The following is a 19,076-nucleotide window of genomic DNA, read 5'->3' on the forward strand; positions in this document are numbered from 1 at the left end:
TTTAACTTATAAGCAAACAAATAAATAAAAATAAACACACAAAGAACTTTCTGATAGATAAAAAAATGTAAAAGATTATATTAAATTAAATATACATATTAACACCATCTTCAGGTGGTGTGAATTCAAAATAACTCCACACGTTACTTTTACTCCTTTCTTTTCCAGCCATCTATAAAAAAATTAATTAAAACATTTTTTTTCCAAAAATTTTTTTTTTTTAAAGTTTTCCAGTTCCAAACATGTATTTTTATGAATATTATTATTATTGTTGTTGTTGTTATTAATTTGTTATTATCATTTCTTAGTATCTATTGTCAGTAAATGAATTATGTTTTCTTATTTCATTCCGACTACATGATCTCAAAGAGTAAGACTTTATCTAGCGGAGCTAATGAGTGAATAAAGTGTAACGTTAGATGAAACTAAATTGACTGTATGTAACGTGACGTTACGTAACGTAACGGCTTGTCCATAAGAATTCGGTGGTGAAAAAAACTACAATGCGCTTTCGTGCAGGTTACCGCGCTAAGTGTTGGTTGATTCACTTCTCCAACAGCAATCCTTCTCTCATGTTATCACGACAAAGCTAGATAACATGGCTTAAAATTATCCACGTTAGAAGCGTTTTATCGGCGTTTTTACTGTCTGGTTAGCTTGCTACGATGACGCGTGACTAGATGACACGTGACTAGATGACACACTCGCTTGCAATAACGCGTTGGCTATTGACACAGCAGCATATAGTAGCTAATATCATTACCTCAGATAAAAAACAAATGTGTGATGCATTCAATCACCATTTTATTTTGGCTGGTTATTTATTTGAGAATACAGCGATGTCCTCTGGAAATGTAGGCCTAGATCCTACGCTGCTTATGTGCTCACTGCCACTTCATAAAGGCTTGCTAGCCAGCTCGCTTGCTAAAGTGAACCAAATATGTTAGCTAGCACGGTCGCTCGAAAATGAGGATTGATAAACATAGTGGTCGTATAAACGCATTTAATTAAAAACTTTCACTAAATATACATACCTTTATTGCGACAATCGAATTTGTGCAGACAAGTCTTGCAGTGGAGAATACTGGATGAGGCACGAGTGACAAACGTCTTATTACAGAAGTAGCGCGTCAGCTGCTGCAGTTCACACTTGTATTAGAGCTCCCTCTACTGGATAATTCTAGTAAATAGCTATTACAACGTTTGAACAGGCAAGTACAGATAAATAATCAATGTTTTTTTTGTTTATTATACTTATTTAAAAATCGGGACACATCGGCTACATAACTGCCGATCCCGATGTTGTCAAAAAAGTCAAATAATGGCCGATATATCGGCCAAACCGATATATCGGTTGGGCTCTACTCATAACCCTGTCCATTATGGTGAGTCCACAGCTCTCATAACCCTGTCCATTATGATGAGTCCACAGCTCTCATAACCCTGTCCATTATGATGAGTCCACAGCTCTCATAACCCTGTCCATTATGATGAGTCCACAGCTCTCATAACCCTGTCCATTATGATGAGTCCACAGCTCTCATAACCCTGTCCATTGTGATGAGTCCACAGCTCTCATAACCCTGTCCATTATGATGAGTCCACAGCTCTCATAACCCTGTCCATTATGATGAGTCCACAGCTCTCATAACCCTGTCCATTATGATGAGTCCACAGCTCTCATAACCCTGTCCATTATGATGAGTCCACAGCTCTCATAACCCTGTCCATTGTGATGAGTCCACAGCTCTCAGAGTCATAACCCTGTCCATTATGAGTCCACAGCTCTCATAACCCTGTCCATTGTGATGAGTCCACAGCTCTCATAACCCTGTCCACTATGATGAGTCCACAGCTCTCAGAGTCATAACCCTGTCCATTATGATGAGTCCACAGCTCTCAGAGTCATAACCCTGTCCATTATGATGAGTCCACAGCTCTCATAACCCTGTCCACTATGAGTCCACAGCTCTCATAACCCTGTCCATTATGATGAGTCCACAACTCTCATAACCCTGTCCATTATGATGAGTCCACAGCTCTCATAACCCTGTCCATTGTGATGAGTCCACAGCTCTCAGAGTCATAACCCTGTCCATTATGATGAGTCCACAGCTCTCAGAGTCATAACCCTGTCCATTATGATGAGTCCACAGCTCTCATAACCCTGTCCACTATGAGTCCACAGCTCTCATAACCCTGTCCATTATGATGAGTCCACAACTCTCATAACCCTATCCACTATGAGTCCACAGCTCTCATAACCCTATCCACTATGAGTCCACAGCTCTCATAACCCTGTCCATTGTGATGAGTCCACAGCTCTCATAACCCTGTCCATTATGATGAGTCCACAGCTCTCATAACCCTGTCCATTATGATGAGTCCACAGCTCTCATAACCCTGTCCATTATGATGAGTCCACAGCTCTCAGAGTCATAACCCTGTCCATTATGACAAGTCCACAGCTCTCAGAGTCATAACCCTGTCCATTATGACGAGTCCACAGCTCTCATAACCCTATCCGTTGTTGCGGGTTCACACTTGTCAGTGCATACTATGCATCATTTTGAGCTGTATACCCCTGTATTTCTCTGCTCCTGATTTTTATGCAGTGTGTAGACAAACTGACTATGGAAGGAGCAGGTTAAAAATAGCTGCACCATGCTCTGTTTCAGCTGATGGTGAGGGGCTGAAAAAAGAAACCCCTGGCAAGCTTGCTTTTCCAAGTCAAGATTGCTATTATCACAATTGTTGCCTGCAACTGTCACCATTACAGAGTGAGATATTGTTGGGAATTTTAATTAAAAACCAGCTTGTAATATTTGCAATGTTATACGTTACATTACAGTCCCTTTTCAGACACTCTTATCCAGAGCGACATATAAAACTGGAGAACATCAGTTGTAGTTTCAGGAATACGAAAGTGTGATATCACCAAGAAGGCACAGAAGACCTATTTATAAACAATGAGTGTAAAGTTGACCAAACAGACAACAATTTGCACCATAAACATCAGTAAATACTACCATGCAAATAATCAGTGACCACTTTGTAAGGTGCATCTTGTAGGTGTCCATGCATCCATCTTGAACCAACAGGTCAGACTCATGTCATTCACATCATCACGCTGGAAAGACTGATCACATGGTGACTGAGTTCATGTAGGTTATAAATGTGAATTCCCTTCTCGGTACCTGTCTGTTATCTGATGGACAGGATGTCTAGAAGATGTGCGGCCGGCACAGTCTGTAAGGGCACCTCAGCCTAGCTAACCCCGCCGGGGACAGAAAGAGCTAAGGCCTGCAGGTGCAAAGGAACATGCGAGAGATGCAATCACTCTCTCTTTGCCCGTGATCAGTGGATTCTAACTCAAAGTGAACGCTTTATCCTGCAAGTAAGCTAAAGGAACTGATCCATGTAGACAAATCGGCAACATAGCAACAAGAAAATTCATGTAGCCTATGGACCTTCCTGCGACAGCGAACCATGGCTTCCACCTCCAGGAACAACAAAAATCCTTTCGTCATACCAGCAAAAAGGAAAACCAAACAGAGACTAGAGACGGCCTGATCCAAGGATGCTCTCCAAGCCAAAGTTTCCTTGGAAAAACCAGCAAGCGTCTGCTCACACGGACCCATCTGCGCTACATTAGTAAGACTGACAAACATTCAGGCATTAGCTTAGGAAACTAATGTGTGTTCTTTATTTTCAATGATGGATGTTATCGATTGTATGTAATGTTGTGTTTAGATTATATCACATTGCTTGCTAGTTAGCTACAAAACCTAGCCTCGCATAGCTAACGTATATACTGTATTACTACCACAACTCGTTAGATAGATGGTTGTATATTTAGAAATGGTCCGATAAACAAAAAGTATCCAGTGAGCAGCAGTTCTGTGGGTGAAAACATCTTGTTAATGAGAGAGGTCAGAGGAGAATGGGTGGACTCATTCAAGCTAACAGAAAAGCCACAAATGCTCAAACAGCTGTTTACAACAGTGGTGTGCAGAAGGACATCTCCTGAACACAGCACATTGAACCTTGAAGCAGATGGGCTACAGAAGCAGAAAACCATGCCAGGTTCCACTCCTGCCCGCTAAGAACAAGAAGATGACCCTGCAGTAGGCACATGATCACCAAAGCCGGATGACCGAATATTGGAAAAACGTGGACTGGTCTGGTCTGGAATCTGCAACATGTAGGTGGTTGGGTCAGAATTTCACGTAAACAGCTATTTCTGTTACATTATCCCAAAAGTAAATCCAAAAAGAAAGAAAGAAGATAGCTCAAGAAGGTCAGGGGAGCCATAGTGTAGTCTGAAGAGGTGGGTCTTCAGTCTGCGTCAGATGATGGGTGGGATTTCTGCTGTCCTGAGTTCAGTGGGAAGCTCATTGCATTACTGGGGTCCAGAACAGATGTGATAAATCAGCAGTTGAGGGAGATGAGAAAGGAAGTGACATGGCCAGGTCTGGGGAGGTTGTAGATCAGGTGAGCTGAGCAGCAGCACAGTGGATTTACCGCAAAGGTTAGAAGGCAGGGGGACCAAAGAGGAGGGAATTACATCTAACGTAATTAATTCTCTGAAAGATTCAAAGGGATCTACCTATGTAGCCTCAGGAGATGGACAGTGCATTAGGTTTTGCTTTGAGGCATACGGCAGCTATTTGGTGATATCAGTGAACACCTACTTTTATCAGATTGACCTTTTGGGGGTGTGGACCCCCATAAGAGTGAGTGAGCTTTGGACAGGAGATGATGGAGGCACAGTTTCGGCACACGTATGTGAGCTACCAGGAAAGTAACATTGAAGTAAGTGGGGAGACTACTCCACATTACTGCTGCTATCATCAAATAAGCACACGACCATATTATTTTACAGCCTGCATCCATGTGAACATGTCTTTTTGTGTCAGGAAGATAAAAGGGCCAAATGTAAGTTTGACAGCAAAAATGATGATTGCAGGGATGATTCAGGTGGGGAGTCCTTTTTTCCTCCTGTGTGAAATGCTGTGTGAGCTGGAATGGAAAACAGCTGGCTTCCTTATCAGCTGTATGTTTGTACCTCAGTATCATGCCAGGGTGCTTTTTCATGCTTCACACAGGATGCACAGACATGCTTTATTTAGTGTAAGGCAAACATTTGCACCACTTCTCAAAACAGCAACATGCACACAACGCATACCAACATCTACACTACAACCCAAAACAGTGTATAATAAGAGAGGGGAAACCAATTTATGCATATTGTGTCTTAAAAACTTGGTTTTCAAACCACAAGTCACTCTTTTGTGGCATTTTACTCATTTGAATTAGAAAGCTTCTTACTCTTGCAGGCAAAACCAGTACTTTGCGATTGTGTTGGAAATGTGGATGGAATTTAAACATTGCCCAGGCCTTCTTGGTGGTCAAGTAAAGATAACGACTCTTTCATGCTGTCACAGTTGCAACATGATCCGTTATGCATTCTGCACAGTTGTCACTTCAATGACAAAAGCCCTCAATTTCTCAGTTAAATAGTGAGGTGTTCCAAACCCCTCAGGCTGTACTGTGAATCAAAATTCCATGACAGCTGAGACTTAAGAGTAACTAGTCATAGCCCTAATTTGAAATGTTTCCCCTAACTGTAATTGACTCTGACTTTTACTATGAGTCTGAATCAAACTGAAGCCCTGACTCTCACTCTGACTCAGACGTAAGTTATGTCTTTGGTAATAGCTATGCTACGTTTTTCTGCCTGTGCAGTTATTCAACCCCTCGCTGCTTACAGCGTGGAAGGCGTATCGCTGAGATCTCTTTCATATTGGTGCAGATCGACACTCAGCTCAGTAGGCAGGAAACAGCAGTACTTGCTTGCATATCATAGCTGTCAGTGTACACCCTCACCACTTCCTGTATAGTCCTACTCTGTTGACTGGACATGGCTATGAGCCAGGGGACTGCCTGCTGCTGGTCATTAAGATGAAGGGGCCAAACTCATTAACACACTCACACACGCACTTGCACACTCAAATAATCATCCTCCTGGCTCGTTGTCTTTATCATCGCACCTGCTAGCACTTGATCAGTAAGATAACCTTGTTTGGTTTTTGTTGTTTTTATTGAATTTCCATAACTCATAAACCAGACTCATAAAACATAGGCTACATATATTTCCACACCCTCCCACACAATCCATCGTCACTTAATTAGGTTGTAGTTTGTTAGAAGCATGGAGTGCGTTTCATAGTAGCACCTTCGTGACATCACAGCACTGTGGACTGGGATGAGATGAATGCTTAAACCTAGTGCATAACATCCTCACCCACCAATGGGCTTCTGGCTCTGCTTCACAGTGGGTCTGCTGTCAGCCCTGCATTTCTCTTAGATACGAGCTGTCAATTGTTTTTTTAATTAACTGCTTTGTTATGATCCCTCATGATTCTCTGGTTCCTGCTATCAGGCAGTGCCATATACTCTGTATGTGTTGCTTCATTAGGGTAATATGCAATATGCTTCCTGCTTCTTTCTTTACAAGGTATGCAGCAGTGATAGCCTGGCACAGTGATTACAGTAAACGGGAAGACTTTTCAGACATTTGCCTTGACATACTTGAGTCCCAGAGCTGAGATTTCAGCATTTGTTTTGGGTTGGGTTTTAAAGGCTGAAAGACATTGTGATCCAGATAATTTCTTGGTTATCCAGCCTGAGCCTTATTGAAGTTTATGCGTAGCTATTGCATCTTTCAGAATTTAAAAAGTGATCTTGAATTGCAGGATGGAAGATTTTGGCATCTGAATAATTTTGGATCCAGATTACAGTATCTAGATCATTCTGGATCTGGCTCATTTCGATCCATTAGATGTTTTGAAAAGGCCCAGCTGAATATGGATTCCTGAGGGGGCGGGGGAGGTGAAGGGGGGTGGAGGGGGTGGAAGGAAGAATTGAGGTAACTGGAGGTCAAAATGTCCCATGCAACAAAATAGAAATTCTTGCCAAAATTTGAGTATTCTCAAGCTGTGTGGAGTCAGATTTTCAGTCAAGTTTCGTGCTGATTTTAATTGAGCAGTCAAGCATCCAATCACAAGATGGTAATGCGGGTCTAACTGAGAGTAAAAACTATCTGAGGAGCAGTCTGATTGCTGTCCATAGGCCTTAGTCTAGGGCTTAGTGAAAATCTAGCCCTTCCCTTGTATGTCTTGGTACAGTCTCTTAGGGTAGAATAAGAATGGTGGATAAACAGTACTTATGGTGGTTTTGCTTCATTGTGTTATACTTACTATTCTGTACCCATGCCCTTGTATTTGTAGCTCAATTTACACACAAGAATCTTTTGTTTAAATCATAGGTATTAAATAAATAGTAGCTTTTCCTATTTTGAAAAAATCATATACAGAGTCTGAGCTAAATACTACAACATTTTAATATGAAATGTTTAAAGAAATGTTTTATTTTGGCTTTTGAAAGTAGCAGTCCACTTGGATTGAGTTTACACTGGCATTAGCCTATAGAGTGTTCTTTGTTGGCTTGTTGGGCACTGTCCAGTGTAGGCTGATACCTGGATGGTTAGTCACACTCACCACTTATGTCAGAGCCACCATCTTCTCTACTGCCTCTGTGGCTCCCTGAGTGGAACGGGGAGTAGCTGCTTAGCAACAGTGTAATCAGTAAATAGCATCCCTACCGCCTGTGTGTGTGTGTGTGTCTCAGAGCTAATACCACACCAATTTTCCGACAACATATTATACTACAGTGTACCCTTTCACTTTTCAAATTTTTAATTGGTGACAAAGATTTTAATCTTTTTGTCAATCCCTATAGCCTGCTCTTGCAGTGAATCTCAGTCGTGGGCATCCACTTTAAGTTTTGGCATTCATTTTGATAGGACTCCAAATTGTTGTTAGGAGGTGTAGCCTAAATTATGTTGATCTTTATTTGACGCCTCTTAACAATGATCTGCTACGTGTCATCTGGGGGCTGTGCTGCAGTCACAGAAGTTGGGTTTTTACCGTCAAGCCTTGAGCGATGGCTCCTTACCCAGAATTCATTGTGTTGTGTCATCCCTCATCCCTTATGGGTGTTTATTTTATCCCACTCTTTCTCTGCCCTCACTTGGCCATTTTCCTTGTTTTCCTCTTTCCGCAGACCGCAAGTTCCTGATCGCGAACGCGCAGATGAAGAACTGTGGCATCATTTACTGCAATGAGGGCTTCTGCCAAATGTTTGGCTTCTCGCGGGCTGAGATCATGCAGCAGCCCTGCACCTGCCAGTTCCTGGTGGGACCGGGCACCATGAAGGGGGCCCTGGCACAGGTGGCCCAGGCCCTGCTGGGCTCTGAGGAAAGTAAAGTGGAGATCCTCTACTACGCTAAGGAAGGTACAGCAAAAACTGTCCCCCCTTACTGCAGACTTCCTCCAAACAAAACCCCCTCACTGCAGACAGACCCCCTCCAAACAAAACCCCCTTACTGCAGACAGACTCCCTCTAAACAAAACACCCTCACTGCAGACAGACCCTTTCTAAACAAAACCCCCTCACTGCAGACAGACCCTTTCTAAACAAAACCCCCTCACTGCAGACAGACCTTCAAACAAAACCCCCTCACTGCAGACAGACCTCCTCCAAACAAAACCCCCTCACTGCAGACAGACCTCCTCCAAACAAAACCCCCTCACTGCAGACAGACCTCCTCCAAATAAAACCACCTCACTGCAGACAGACCACATCCAAACAAAACCCTCTCACTGCAGACAGACCTCCTCCAAATAAAACCCCCTCACTGCAGACAGACCTCCTCCAAATAAAACCACCTCACTGCAGACAGACCACATCCAAACAAAACCCTCTCACTGCAGACAGAATCCCAATTATGGAGAAAGGACAAGATTCACTTGGTGCTTGTCCCTTGTGATTGAAGTGCAAATTTTGTCTGTGGAGAAGAAATTCACTTTTGTGTTTATTTGTTAAGGACTGTCTGTAGGTACAGTCATTGGACAAGAGCATATATGATGTAGGCTGGAATCAATCAGAATGTTTATAATGACAAATGATTTTGACGTTGGCTGTGAAGGACTTCTTTACATAAATGAAGGAATGGATTCTGCATATGACAGAAGCCTGAAGAGATGGACCTCTAGAGATGTCAGTTAGAGGGGAGAGTTAGGAGAAAGGTGCAGAAAGGTGAGCTACCAGCAGCTTTCAACTGAGAGGCTGACATGCAGGCAACTTCAGTGTTTTTCTTCCTCATTATGAGGTTGTCTATTCACCCGCTGTCTTCATCCATTTAGTAATGGAATGTAAATGTTAGGTGAGTCCTCCTAAGGATATATTTTGCCTTTAGTTGCACGCTCAGGGATTTATTGTCTTAGTGGAGATAAAATCCCTGATCATGTAAGGACAGTGAAAATTGAAAAATCCTCTTGGGACCAATCTGTAAATGATGTGGCACTCTTGCATCAGCCGAAGAGGCCTGTGTTTATTTCCTCTCAGTTCTCTCCTGTGCCTTGTGACTGATACAAGGGAATAAAGGGAGAAGGCATAGGAAGTCAAAGCTCACTGTACTGTACTGTCCACAGTCTGAACCTCCTCCCCCTCCCTGAACCACACGTGTGCACCCACACACACGCACGCACACACAAACACAGACACACACACACACAGACACACACATACACTACTGGCTGATGTGAATGACTTTCTGTTTTTGCAATGGGCTTCACAGTGAGAGAGTCCTTTTGTTCTGGTTTGGTTGACTTGGCACAAGTTTCCATTCTGACAGATGAGCATCAGGGTTGCACGGTTGCCCGTTGTTATGGAAATTTAATTAGTGTGACAATTCTCTTTCATAGCACACCTGTTTACAGTCCTTTGTATCTCTAGGCACATGCATGAACATGCACATGCACACAGACAGCCATGCCCTCAAACATAAATACAAATATAAATGCACACACACGCGCATGCACGTACATGCACACGCGCGCGCACACACACACACACACACACACATTTGTTAATTAATTTTATTTTTGAGACCAGACTAGCTGAACATATAATAAAGTATGCCACTTTTTCCATTACAGTCTGCATGTTTCCATGGTTCCTGAATTTGCCTGTTACATTTCTCCAAATTATACCTAAATATGGAAAGCAGAAAACCCACAGGACCAAACTGTGTTTGCTTATGAGTTCAAACAGCGTTATGTTCAGTTTCATTTCAGTTTTTTCTTTCTGCTGGTTTCTTTTGTAACATCTATGAAAATAAATGGAACAGAGTGAATTTAGTAAAAGTCAGGTGCAGCTATACTAAAGGTGTTTCCATGGCCAAATAACCAACACCTAATTAGCACCAGTAAATGGCAAGGGATTATGATTCATGTGGATAAAGAACAGAATAAGAGGTTCCTCCCGGATAGGATGCTATTTTTAACCTGTTAATAGGAGAGATGAGCCAGGGTGTGAGCAGGACTGACTTGCTCTGATCAGTGTGATAGAAGTCACTAAATGGTCTTCCCATTGCTCTGGCCTTTTCCTGCTGTTAGTCCTGCTCACCCTGTTACTGTATCTGTCCTGATAGGACTGTTTTAGTTTTACCCATGTCTCAGGGCCACTGGTGTTGCTTAAACCCATCTGTAATAATTGTAAATTGGAATAATTATTTGATATTTAACCTGCTTCTTTTTTTGAGGCTGTCCTCAGAGTCTTCAGATCAAACTTGACAGTCACCACCTGAAGCTTTTGCATACTAAAGCTGCTGAGTTTAGTGAAACTCAGCTCTGTGCATGCCAAACATTTGGCTTGGTTTGCTTAAGACACAGCTAAATATTTTAGCCTCAAGCTTAAGGTTTGTGCATTTAGACTTAAAGCCAAAGTTCACATCTGTGATGATGGAAATGAAAGCATCAGTCTGAGTTTTAAAACATTTAAAATTTTGGGGTTGCATAACCAGCTCCCACCTTAATTTGTAATATCTGCAACCGCAGCCACGTTTGTGTGTAGACCCCACAGGGAACTCAGGAGAGTTTAGAGAACCATGGTCTGAAACACGTGGTGTCACTGCTGCTTTTTGTTATGCTGCTGGCTACATCTAGGTTTGCATAGAGTGGAGTCGGAGGAATACCTGTCATGTGCGGCTTTGACATGCAGTCTAGGGGCGCCCTAATGGGAGTCACTGAAGAGCAATGAAGTGCGGTCTCCCAACCGACTAATCCCTCCCGTGCCCTGGGTGACGCAATCATCAATTACTTATCGCCCCATGGTGCAGCCACTTTGGGCACTCGATTTGATTTGAGGCTGTGAGGCTCATCTATGCACCACAGTGTGGTGCTTTAACTGAACGAGCCATCCAGCAGCTCTGTTTTGAAGTGTTTATTGTTGGAGACAGCAGAGTGGCTTGATATGAAAGCCTGCACCTGTCCCTGTTGGATTCTACTTGTATTTGAAGTGCTCTTTGCTGTATTTTCCTGTTTGAAGTTCTCTGTGATGCTGTCAAACTGGATTTCACAGCCCCCTGTCCCTCTCTGCTTGACCATGGCAGTCTCTTTCTGAATCATCCGTCTCTCACTCTCTCTCTCTCTCTCTGTTCCTGTCATTCACTACTGACTGTGGTTGACACTCCTTCGAGCACTGCATCTGATTTTCCCTTGAAGGACAAGATCCAAAACACTTTTAAAGACTGTCAATGTTTGAAAAACTTCTCTAAAGAAAGTTGAAACGAGAGGAGCAGTGGAAGAGCAGTGTGCTGCTCACCACACAGGTCCACAGGCATGCAGTCACACAGCGTTTTAAGTGTACCATCTTCTCTTGCCTGATTGACCGCAGTTACTGTCACATAGTCACCTCCTAAGCCCTATTTTTAGCCTGGAAAAACTCATTCGAAACTACAGCTCAGTGTAGGCAGGAGTGAATGTGGAGTAGCTACATGACAATGCATTCAGCTTTTGAAAGGGCCATTGTGGCCAATGCACAGAATAGACCGTGTGTCTTAATAAGAGGTTATAACGTGGTACATTTTGTGTATGTAAAAAGGAGGGGTGACTCAATGTGTGTCTCTCACCACAGGGACCTGCCTGCCCTGCCGCGTACATGTGGTTCCAGTGAAGAACGAGGACGGCGCCGTCATCATGTTCATCCTCAACTTTGAGGAGCTACTGGAAACCTCACACAAGAAGGGCGGACTCAGACAAAGGCTAGCCCAGGGCTGGATCAGGGCAGGTGTGTGTGTTTGTGTGTGTTTGTGTGTCTATGTGTGCGTGTGTGTGTGTGTGTGTGTGTGTGAGTGTGTGTGTGTTTGTGTGTGTGAGATAGATAGAGAGAGAGCGAGATGTCAGTCGATGTCAGTGTGTATCACTTTCAGAGGTTATTTGCACAACAAAATCCTGTTAAATCTGACTACATTCATTAATCCAGCAGAGGATTGTGACTTTGACTGCTGTGTGGAGGGGTTTTGAATGTTATGCAAATTCCCCCAGTTAAAATAACACAGGCTTATGTTGAAGTGACAAAGACAGTCTGATGTCGGTGTCCTGGGCTCATGGTCTTTCAGGTCAGAGCCGAGGGGCGAGGCTGAAGCTGCCCTCCCTGCACACCATCGCCCTCCAGCGCCAGCCCTCCATATCCAAGGACCAGTTCGAGGGTGTGGTGGTAGAGCACTTGCAGGTGACTGAGCCTTTTGACCAAGTGAACCTCATCCACAGAAGCATGTGACATGCGGATTTGAAAATACATATGTGTAACACAGCATGTTCCCTCTCATTTTAAAACATACTGAGCAAAGCTTCAGCACTGTTAGCCACTGGTGGGGGTGGTTGAATTTCAGTTTAAAAACATTCCTAATTTCAGTAGAAAATATAGTAATGTCTATGCTACATCTTTATACTGAAAAGGTGGCCAGTGAGCATTACATTTGCCCTCAGGTAGTCTCAAACATTCGATCAATCAATCAAGTATTATATTGTACACTTCAAAAGAATTTGTTCCAATACACTTCACAGTATGCCCCGTACTAACCCCCACAAAGCAAGCCAGAGGTGACAGTGGCAAGGCAAAACTTCCTTGACGGCATTTAGGAACAAACTTGGGAGGAACCAGACACAATAGGGGGAGCCCGTGCTCCTCTGGCTGGCACACTTGTCTGATGTGTGAGACTTGAGGTCTATGTAACAGAAATCTGTAACACTCTCATACTTTTCCAAACTCTTTAAACTGTTTCACTGTAAGTACTATACTTCAAAATATCACAACATGTCCAATTCGCTTGAAACTTTGTTTTATTGAATTTAGTTGTCTGTGAAAATTTGTATGACTCATTACAAATTTTTTGGGCCTTCAGAAGGGCACCATAAATGCCACAGAGCCAAGGTCAATGTACACATAGGGCACATTCCAAAGAGTAGCGGCTAGGGTATCACGGCAAATATTCTGTTGATTGCATAGACAAAACATCAACAGGTCACTATGACTACTTGGAAATTCCATGGAAAATCTTTTCTAAATTAAAATCACTTAAGGACTTTAGCAACATACAGTGAGCTCCATATTCTCTGGGAAAACAACATTTTAAAAAATTATTTGGCTCTGTAACCCACAATTGTAGATTTGTAATCAAACAATTCACAAGTGGTTTGACGATAACAGACCAAAAGTGTATGAAAATGCTGTTAAATGAAAGCTGAGAATGTGAACTTTAATGTGAAATTATTGATTACAATAGCTAGCTCTGCTGAACTTAAATCACTAGTGCTTTATCTCTAACTAAAATTTTCTTGTCTATCTTGGTACTAACTAATGTTGTCTTCCAACTGTAACATTATGTAGCTATCTATAGGTAGCTCTCTACTCAAATTAAACTACAATGCTCATTCTATTTAATTGAACCTCACCTACAAAACTACTGTGATGGAAGTAAGTAGAATTAATTGAGGTTAGCATACATGCGGTTGCTCTGGTCACTTGCCAGTTAGTTCCTGTAGAATGCAAGGTTTAATCTCCAAAACATTGAGGTTTACTCTCATACTATGGTGGCTTGGGAGGCTCTAAGGCTGAGTTGGGTTGGCACTACTTTGACCAACCCAGTGCCCAAGTGTTTATGATCAGTACGTAATTCTTCTGTGCCATTTGCTGTAACTCCTCGGCTGAAGGCTAGCACAGTAAATCTGTTCAGTGAATTTGTTGCTTTAAAACCCCGTTTGCAGATTGTTTTTACACGGCGTGAAATTTCAGGTGGTTTTACCCCCGGTCAGTTTGATTGCGCATGTGCACAGTTTGAGGGAGGCTGGTTTACAGAGCATGCCTTTAAAAAAGAGCAGCAGAAAAGGCAGCCCAGCTGAAGGTTAGTTTGATAAATATGACTTTAACAATGGCAGCACACGAGAGGCCGAAAGCCTGCACGCAGGATAAAGAGAGTTTACAAACCTCGGGTGACAGCCGCAGAATAAAGCGCTGTTCAGTCAGGGCTACTGCCGTAGATAGTTGTCTGGGTTTCTGCCCCTCTGTTCAGGTGAGATAACAGCAGCCCCCCACCCCCCCATCCCCCCAGCTCGGCCTGCCGTGCAGGTGCCATCCAGCAGTGCTCGGGTCACATGACTACACGTTCGCATAAAACCTAGAGAGGCCTGACAGCAGCGCTTCCGCCTGTGGTCAGTCAGTGGGGCCCCCTTGCCTGCTGCACAGCCCAAGGCAGATTCCATCTAAGCTGTGCTGTCACTTCCTCTTTTTCACCTGCCAATAAGATTATTTAGTGCCTGTCAGTATTACCGTTTAATGAAAATGAGTAATTCAATATCGGGCTGGGCCAATGGTACTAATGTCCAGCATTCATTTCATAGCGTAGTGTCTTGCATGGGCATTTAAAAATATCCGAAGTCCGCTTCAATGCTTATTATTCTTTTTATATGATTGCAGTGTATAACATTGTTTGATAAACTGGGGGTTAATGAACGATAGCTGTGAACTACACAGCCTTAGATGTCTATAGCTATTTGGTTGAGTTCTCTTGTAATGATTGATTGATGCAGGGTGCTAGAGCCACATGCATGATCTCCACTCTCCGCCTCTTAGCCCAGCAATGACCAGGTGCCCTTGAAGGATTTCCACATCCCGTCCAAGGAGAGCTGCATGCAGTCTGAGACGGAGGCCCTGATCGAGCAGGGCCGATCCTCGCGTCCCATTGGGCACTCTTCTCCAAAATGGCACCCCGAGCGCCTGGACCCAGACAGACCCTTCCACGGGGACGGCCTGCCCTGGAGCCGGTCCCGGGACAGCCTGCGGACCCTTCGCCGCGCCTCCTCGCTCGATGACATCGACAGCATGAGGACGGACTGGTGCGGCCGGGGTGGGGACCCGCGCCTGAACAGCAGTGAGTCTGTCTGTGCGAGAGTCTATCTTCATGCCCGCCCATTCACCTGTTTCTGCTTTAATCCTTCGTTCAACTCTAACAGAGATCCTGTTCAGTGTAATTTTTTAATCCATGGTGAAATTAAACTTATAGTCAGTGTCATATGTGATATTATATATGTGATATTCACTCCTGTCATGCTTTTCATTGTGGTTGTCCTGCACTATTCTGACCCTTGGAAGATTTTGAACATCAAGTCAAAACCAGTGCAGAATCGCAAATCAACTGCAGCTGTCTGAACGAGGCACCCTAAGGTCTTCAGCTATGTGCAAGATTAAGTTTAGACCCTTGGAGGTTATTTCGGGAAAGCTATTATAATCAGATGACTTTTTGCTTCCTCTTTACATCTGCTATGGCAACAGCCAGACTTCAGTGAGAGAAAAAGAGCGAGAGAGAGAGAGAAAACAGTCATGATGCATCAGTCAATGGCTTAGTAACCATGGCATTTATGACTACCTGTGAAGTGAAGTTTGAAATTGCTGAGCCTCTATTTAAATTAGCGGTTGTGGAATATTTGTATTTGGCTTACAAGTTACGACTAGGACAAAACAAGAATCCATAAAACTTAATTTCTAATGCTGAAATTGCATTGGGTAATTAAAAACAGCAAAGTTGTTTTTTGTTTCTGTGGTAAATCAGACAGAAAATGCTAATAACTGTATGAGTTGTGAGGTTATGTATTTTTAGTGGTTCATTTATTTTGCTTGATTTCAAGTCTTCTCAAACAGCTGTGAACAATTATTTGTTGAATACAAAATAATTAACAAAGTACACCACACACAATTATCGCATTTGGATTATCAATGTAGCTCTCCCCTGAATCCCTCTCTGATTAATCGCGTGGGTTTGGCCGTAGACCTAAAGCACAACTTGCTGAACTCCACCTCCGACTCGGACCTGATGAAGTACCGCACCATCAGTCGGATCCCGCAGATCACGCTCACGTTCGGGTCTGACCGCCTCCGCCCGCCCTCGCCCACCGAGATCGAGATCATCGCGCCCAGCAAGGTGAAGGACCGCACACAGAACGTTACGGAAAAGGTGACTCAGGTAGGACCCCTCAGATTGTGAGGTCATGTCAGCCTTTCTCTTATGTATTGCTGTGTTCAAACTGGTGCCGGTTGCTGCGCTAGGTGAATTAACGATTATGACCTCACAGTTAGTTTTAATCTGATAGTGGAATGTGTTGGACTTGACGCAGTGTCAAGCTTGGCTTTAGGACATCATGGCAGGCCATTTGCATGAGGTCAATGACTCCCCCGAGCCGTGCAGAATGGTAGAGAGTGTTGTGTAACAGCTGCTGTGCTCTTATGCAAAGTGTTTGTGTTTACGTCAAATAAATCTTTGTGTTTACAAAATTTCACAAAGAGTAACTGGAAATGTGCATTACAGCAGCAGACTAAACAGGGAACCAGTGGTTACACAAGTCTCATATACACCATGATGTTCTTTTTTTTTAGTTTTAGTTGTGTTTTCATTTTGATAGAGGTCAGCTGTATCATCTGTAAGTCAAAGAATCCAATGTATTGGCGTAGTGACCTAGATCCACTGCATTATTTTTGTGTGGATAACTGGCCTGTTTTTTTATGCATTTGGAGTGTTTTGTTTGCATGGATGAAGTGCTTTCTGTGCTTCATGGTGACTAATATCTGTAGGTTGCATTGGCTGTTAGCTGTGGGTGCCGCAGTAAGCTGAATATGGTGCTGAGAGTCCCTTATTGACACGCTAAGCAGATGGGAGGCACTATGGTCGCCTTACCAGTGGAAAAATCATTACGGGCCAACAGATGCTGTTACCACCCCTGGTTCGGGAGGGATTGTGTGCTGCTATCCAAATCCATGACTGCTGTGGCCTACAGCACAACGTTCTGGACTCATGCCAGTCAAGTGTGTCGTGTTATAACAGGGAACACTTCAAACAGTGCTTCGCATTCACTGAACAGTCCAAACAGTCGGGTCACTGTTGAGCGAACATTTGTTGAGATTTGAGAGGGAGGCAGTGTATTTCAGTTGGGTTAAAAAAACTTGTAGTACGCAGTTAGGATATCTGGGTCAGTTGACGTAGATGTAGCATTCAAGGCTTCTGGGGCAGGGGAGGCTCTTGGTGGTCAGATGGAATGCCAGCACGGTTCACCAACACAGTCAAGGTCCTTTCCCCCCAGAGAGATACACACATCCTGCTAGTGTAGTCACAACAGCATAGGGGACAGATGCCTGGGTTCACTTTATCTTCAGCACACTCTTTTTTTCTCCCTTTGCTGCCCTATCTTCTGCCTCTCCTTCTCTCTTCTCATCTCTCACTTCTCATCTGTCTGGCTCCCTGTCCTGATTCAATCAGTCAAATTTTGTATGACTAAAATCAATCACAATTTATTCGATACAGCACTCAATGAAATAAATGTCTCGGAGCATTTCACAAAGCATCAAAGCATCTCATCAGAATGGATATTACTTGAAAGGAAGCGCGGTGGTCCCTTCATAACAGAAGTTAAATCTCCTTGGGTGTTAAGTGGTAGAAACAATTTGATGTGACCAGCTACGTTAGATGTAAGACAGGCAATGTTAACAGTGACACAGTAAGGTATTCCTTTTTTTATTTGCTCTTTTGAAAAGTGATAAAAAATGCTGGCAGTCTCATCCCATGAAACATTCGATTTCAGCGTTGGCATGCCCCCATGGTCTGGTATTGACTCCTGAATGTGCCAGTGTGGACAGAAGCCAGCCACCCGCAGGGAGATACATTGTACACTGTAGCATCATCCAGGAGGGAAGGTGTCAGTTGGCTTCCTTCTGCAGCATGTAAGAGTGACTCCTTTGGTCAGTCGGGTACCAGAAGTCTCCCTGTGCCAACTGCACATGAAAAGTATTCCTCTGGTGCAAGGGGCCAGCAATGAATCAGACGAATCATTACTTTGTTTATATATGGTGTAGTCGTATGCCTAAGAACTGATTCATAAAATATGAGGCCAGCAAGTATTTGTCCATTGGGTTTATGTCGAAGAATCACACTTCATCATAAATGACAAGACTGCATCTATAAAAATCTTCAGTCACTGTCGAAATATCACCATTGCATACAGTAAGCAAAAAAAAGACATTTCTCTGAGGCTGAAATGTGCCACAAATTGTATTAATAAAGTTTTGGCAAAGAATTGTTATTTTCATGCCAGCATTATTGAAGACTAAGCTATTAATGTTGGCTACTTGTACAGTAAATAACAATTTCTACTTTTTTCCACCCATAAAAATACATTAATGTCTATCTCCGCTTATTATAATCTGTAAACTTAAATCTACAGTCTCCGATATGATGCTGTTTGTACATATACATACATAGCACATACAAAAACAAATCAAAACTATGGCTTGCCAACAAATCATTTCTGCTGTGAAAAAGACTACAGTTTTGAATACTGCAAGAAATGATGATGTCATCTGTAGGCAACTGACCATTAGCAAATTTATGATTGACACTGCAGTCCGCCAGTCCCTGTTTAGAAACAGTTTCTTCCTCCAACATCTAGCTCTGACACTGCAAAATCATTGTTGCTAGCTAGCCGATCTTGCAGTAATTCAGTCAAGCTGACTCCATCTTTTTTTGTTGTACATAGCAACAGTAGCTAAGGTGGGTGGGAATTGTGGATATTTTGCTAAGGTCAATTGGTTTAAAAAAAGGTTATCACAACACACTAATGGAACAC

General features: G+C 43.1%; 1 protein-coding gene across 3 annotated transcripts in view; it reads left to right on the forward strand.

The window, feature by feature from the left end:
• LOC118220870 (potassium voltage-gated channel subfamily H member 6-like) overlaps nucleotides 1–19,076 on the forward strand; it is a 55,147-nt gene that overhangs the window by 2,670 nt on the left and 33,401 nt on the right. For 2 of the 3 annotated variants that reach the window (XM_035405245.1, XM_035405246.1), the window contains exons 2-6: nucleotides 8,128–8,358; nucleotides 12,043–12,195; nucleotides 12,527–12,639; nucleotides 15,040–15,337; nucleotides 16,233–16,426. In XM_035405245.1, coding sequence (XP_035261136.1) covers nucleotides 8,128–8,358; nucleotides 12,043–12,195; nucleotides 12,527–12,639; nucleotides 15,040–15,337; nucleotides 16,233–16,426 — 989 coding nt within the window. Of the gene's footprint in view, nucleotides 1–4,007; nucleotides 4,205–8,127; nucleotides 8,359–12,042; nucleotides 12,196–12,526; nucleotides 12,640–15,039; nucleotides 15,338–16,232; nucleotides 16,427–19,076 lie in introns of those variants that run through there. The other variant, XM_035405247.1, reaches the window with a different exon arrangement.

Source organism: Anguilla anguilla, chromosome 2, assembly GCF_013347855.1.
Source record: "Anguilla anguilla isolate fAngAng1 chromosome 2, fAngAng1.pri, whole genome shotgun sequence".
Classification (NCBI taxonomy): Eukaryota; Metazoa; Chordata; class Actinopteri; order Anguilliformes; family Anguillidae; genus Anguilla; species Anguilla anguilla.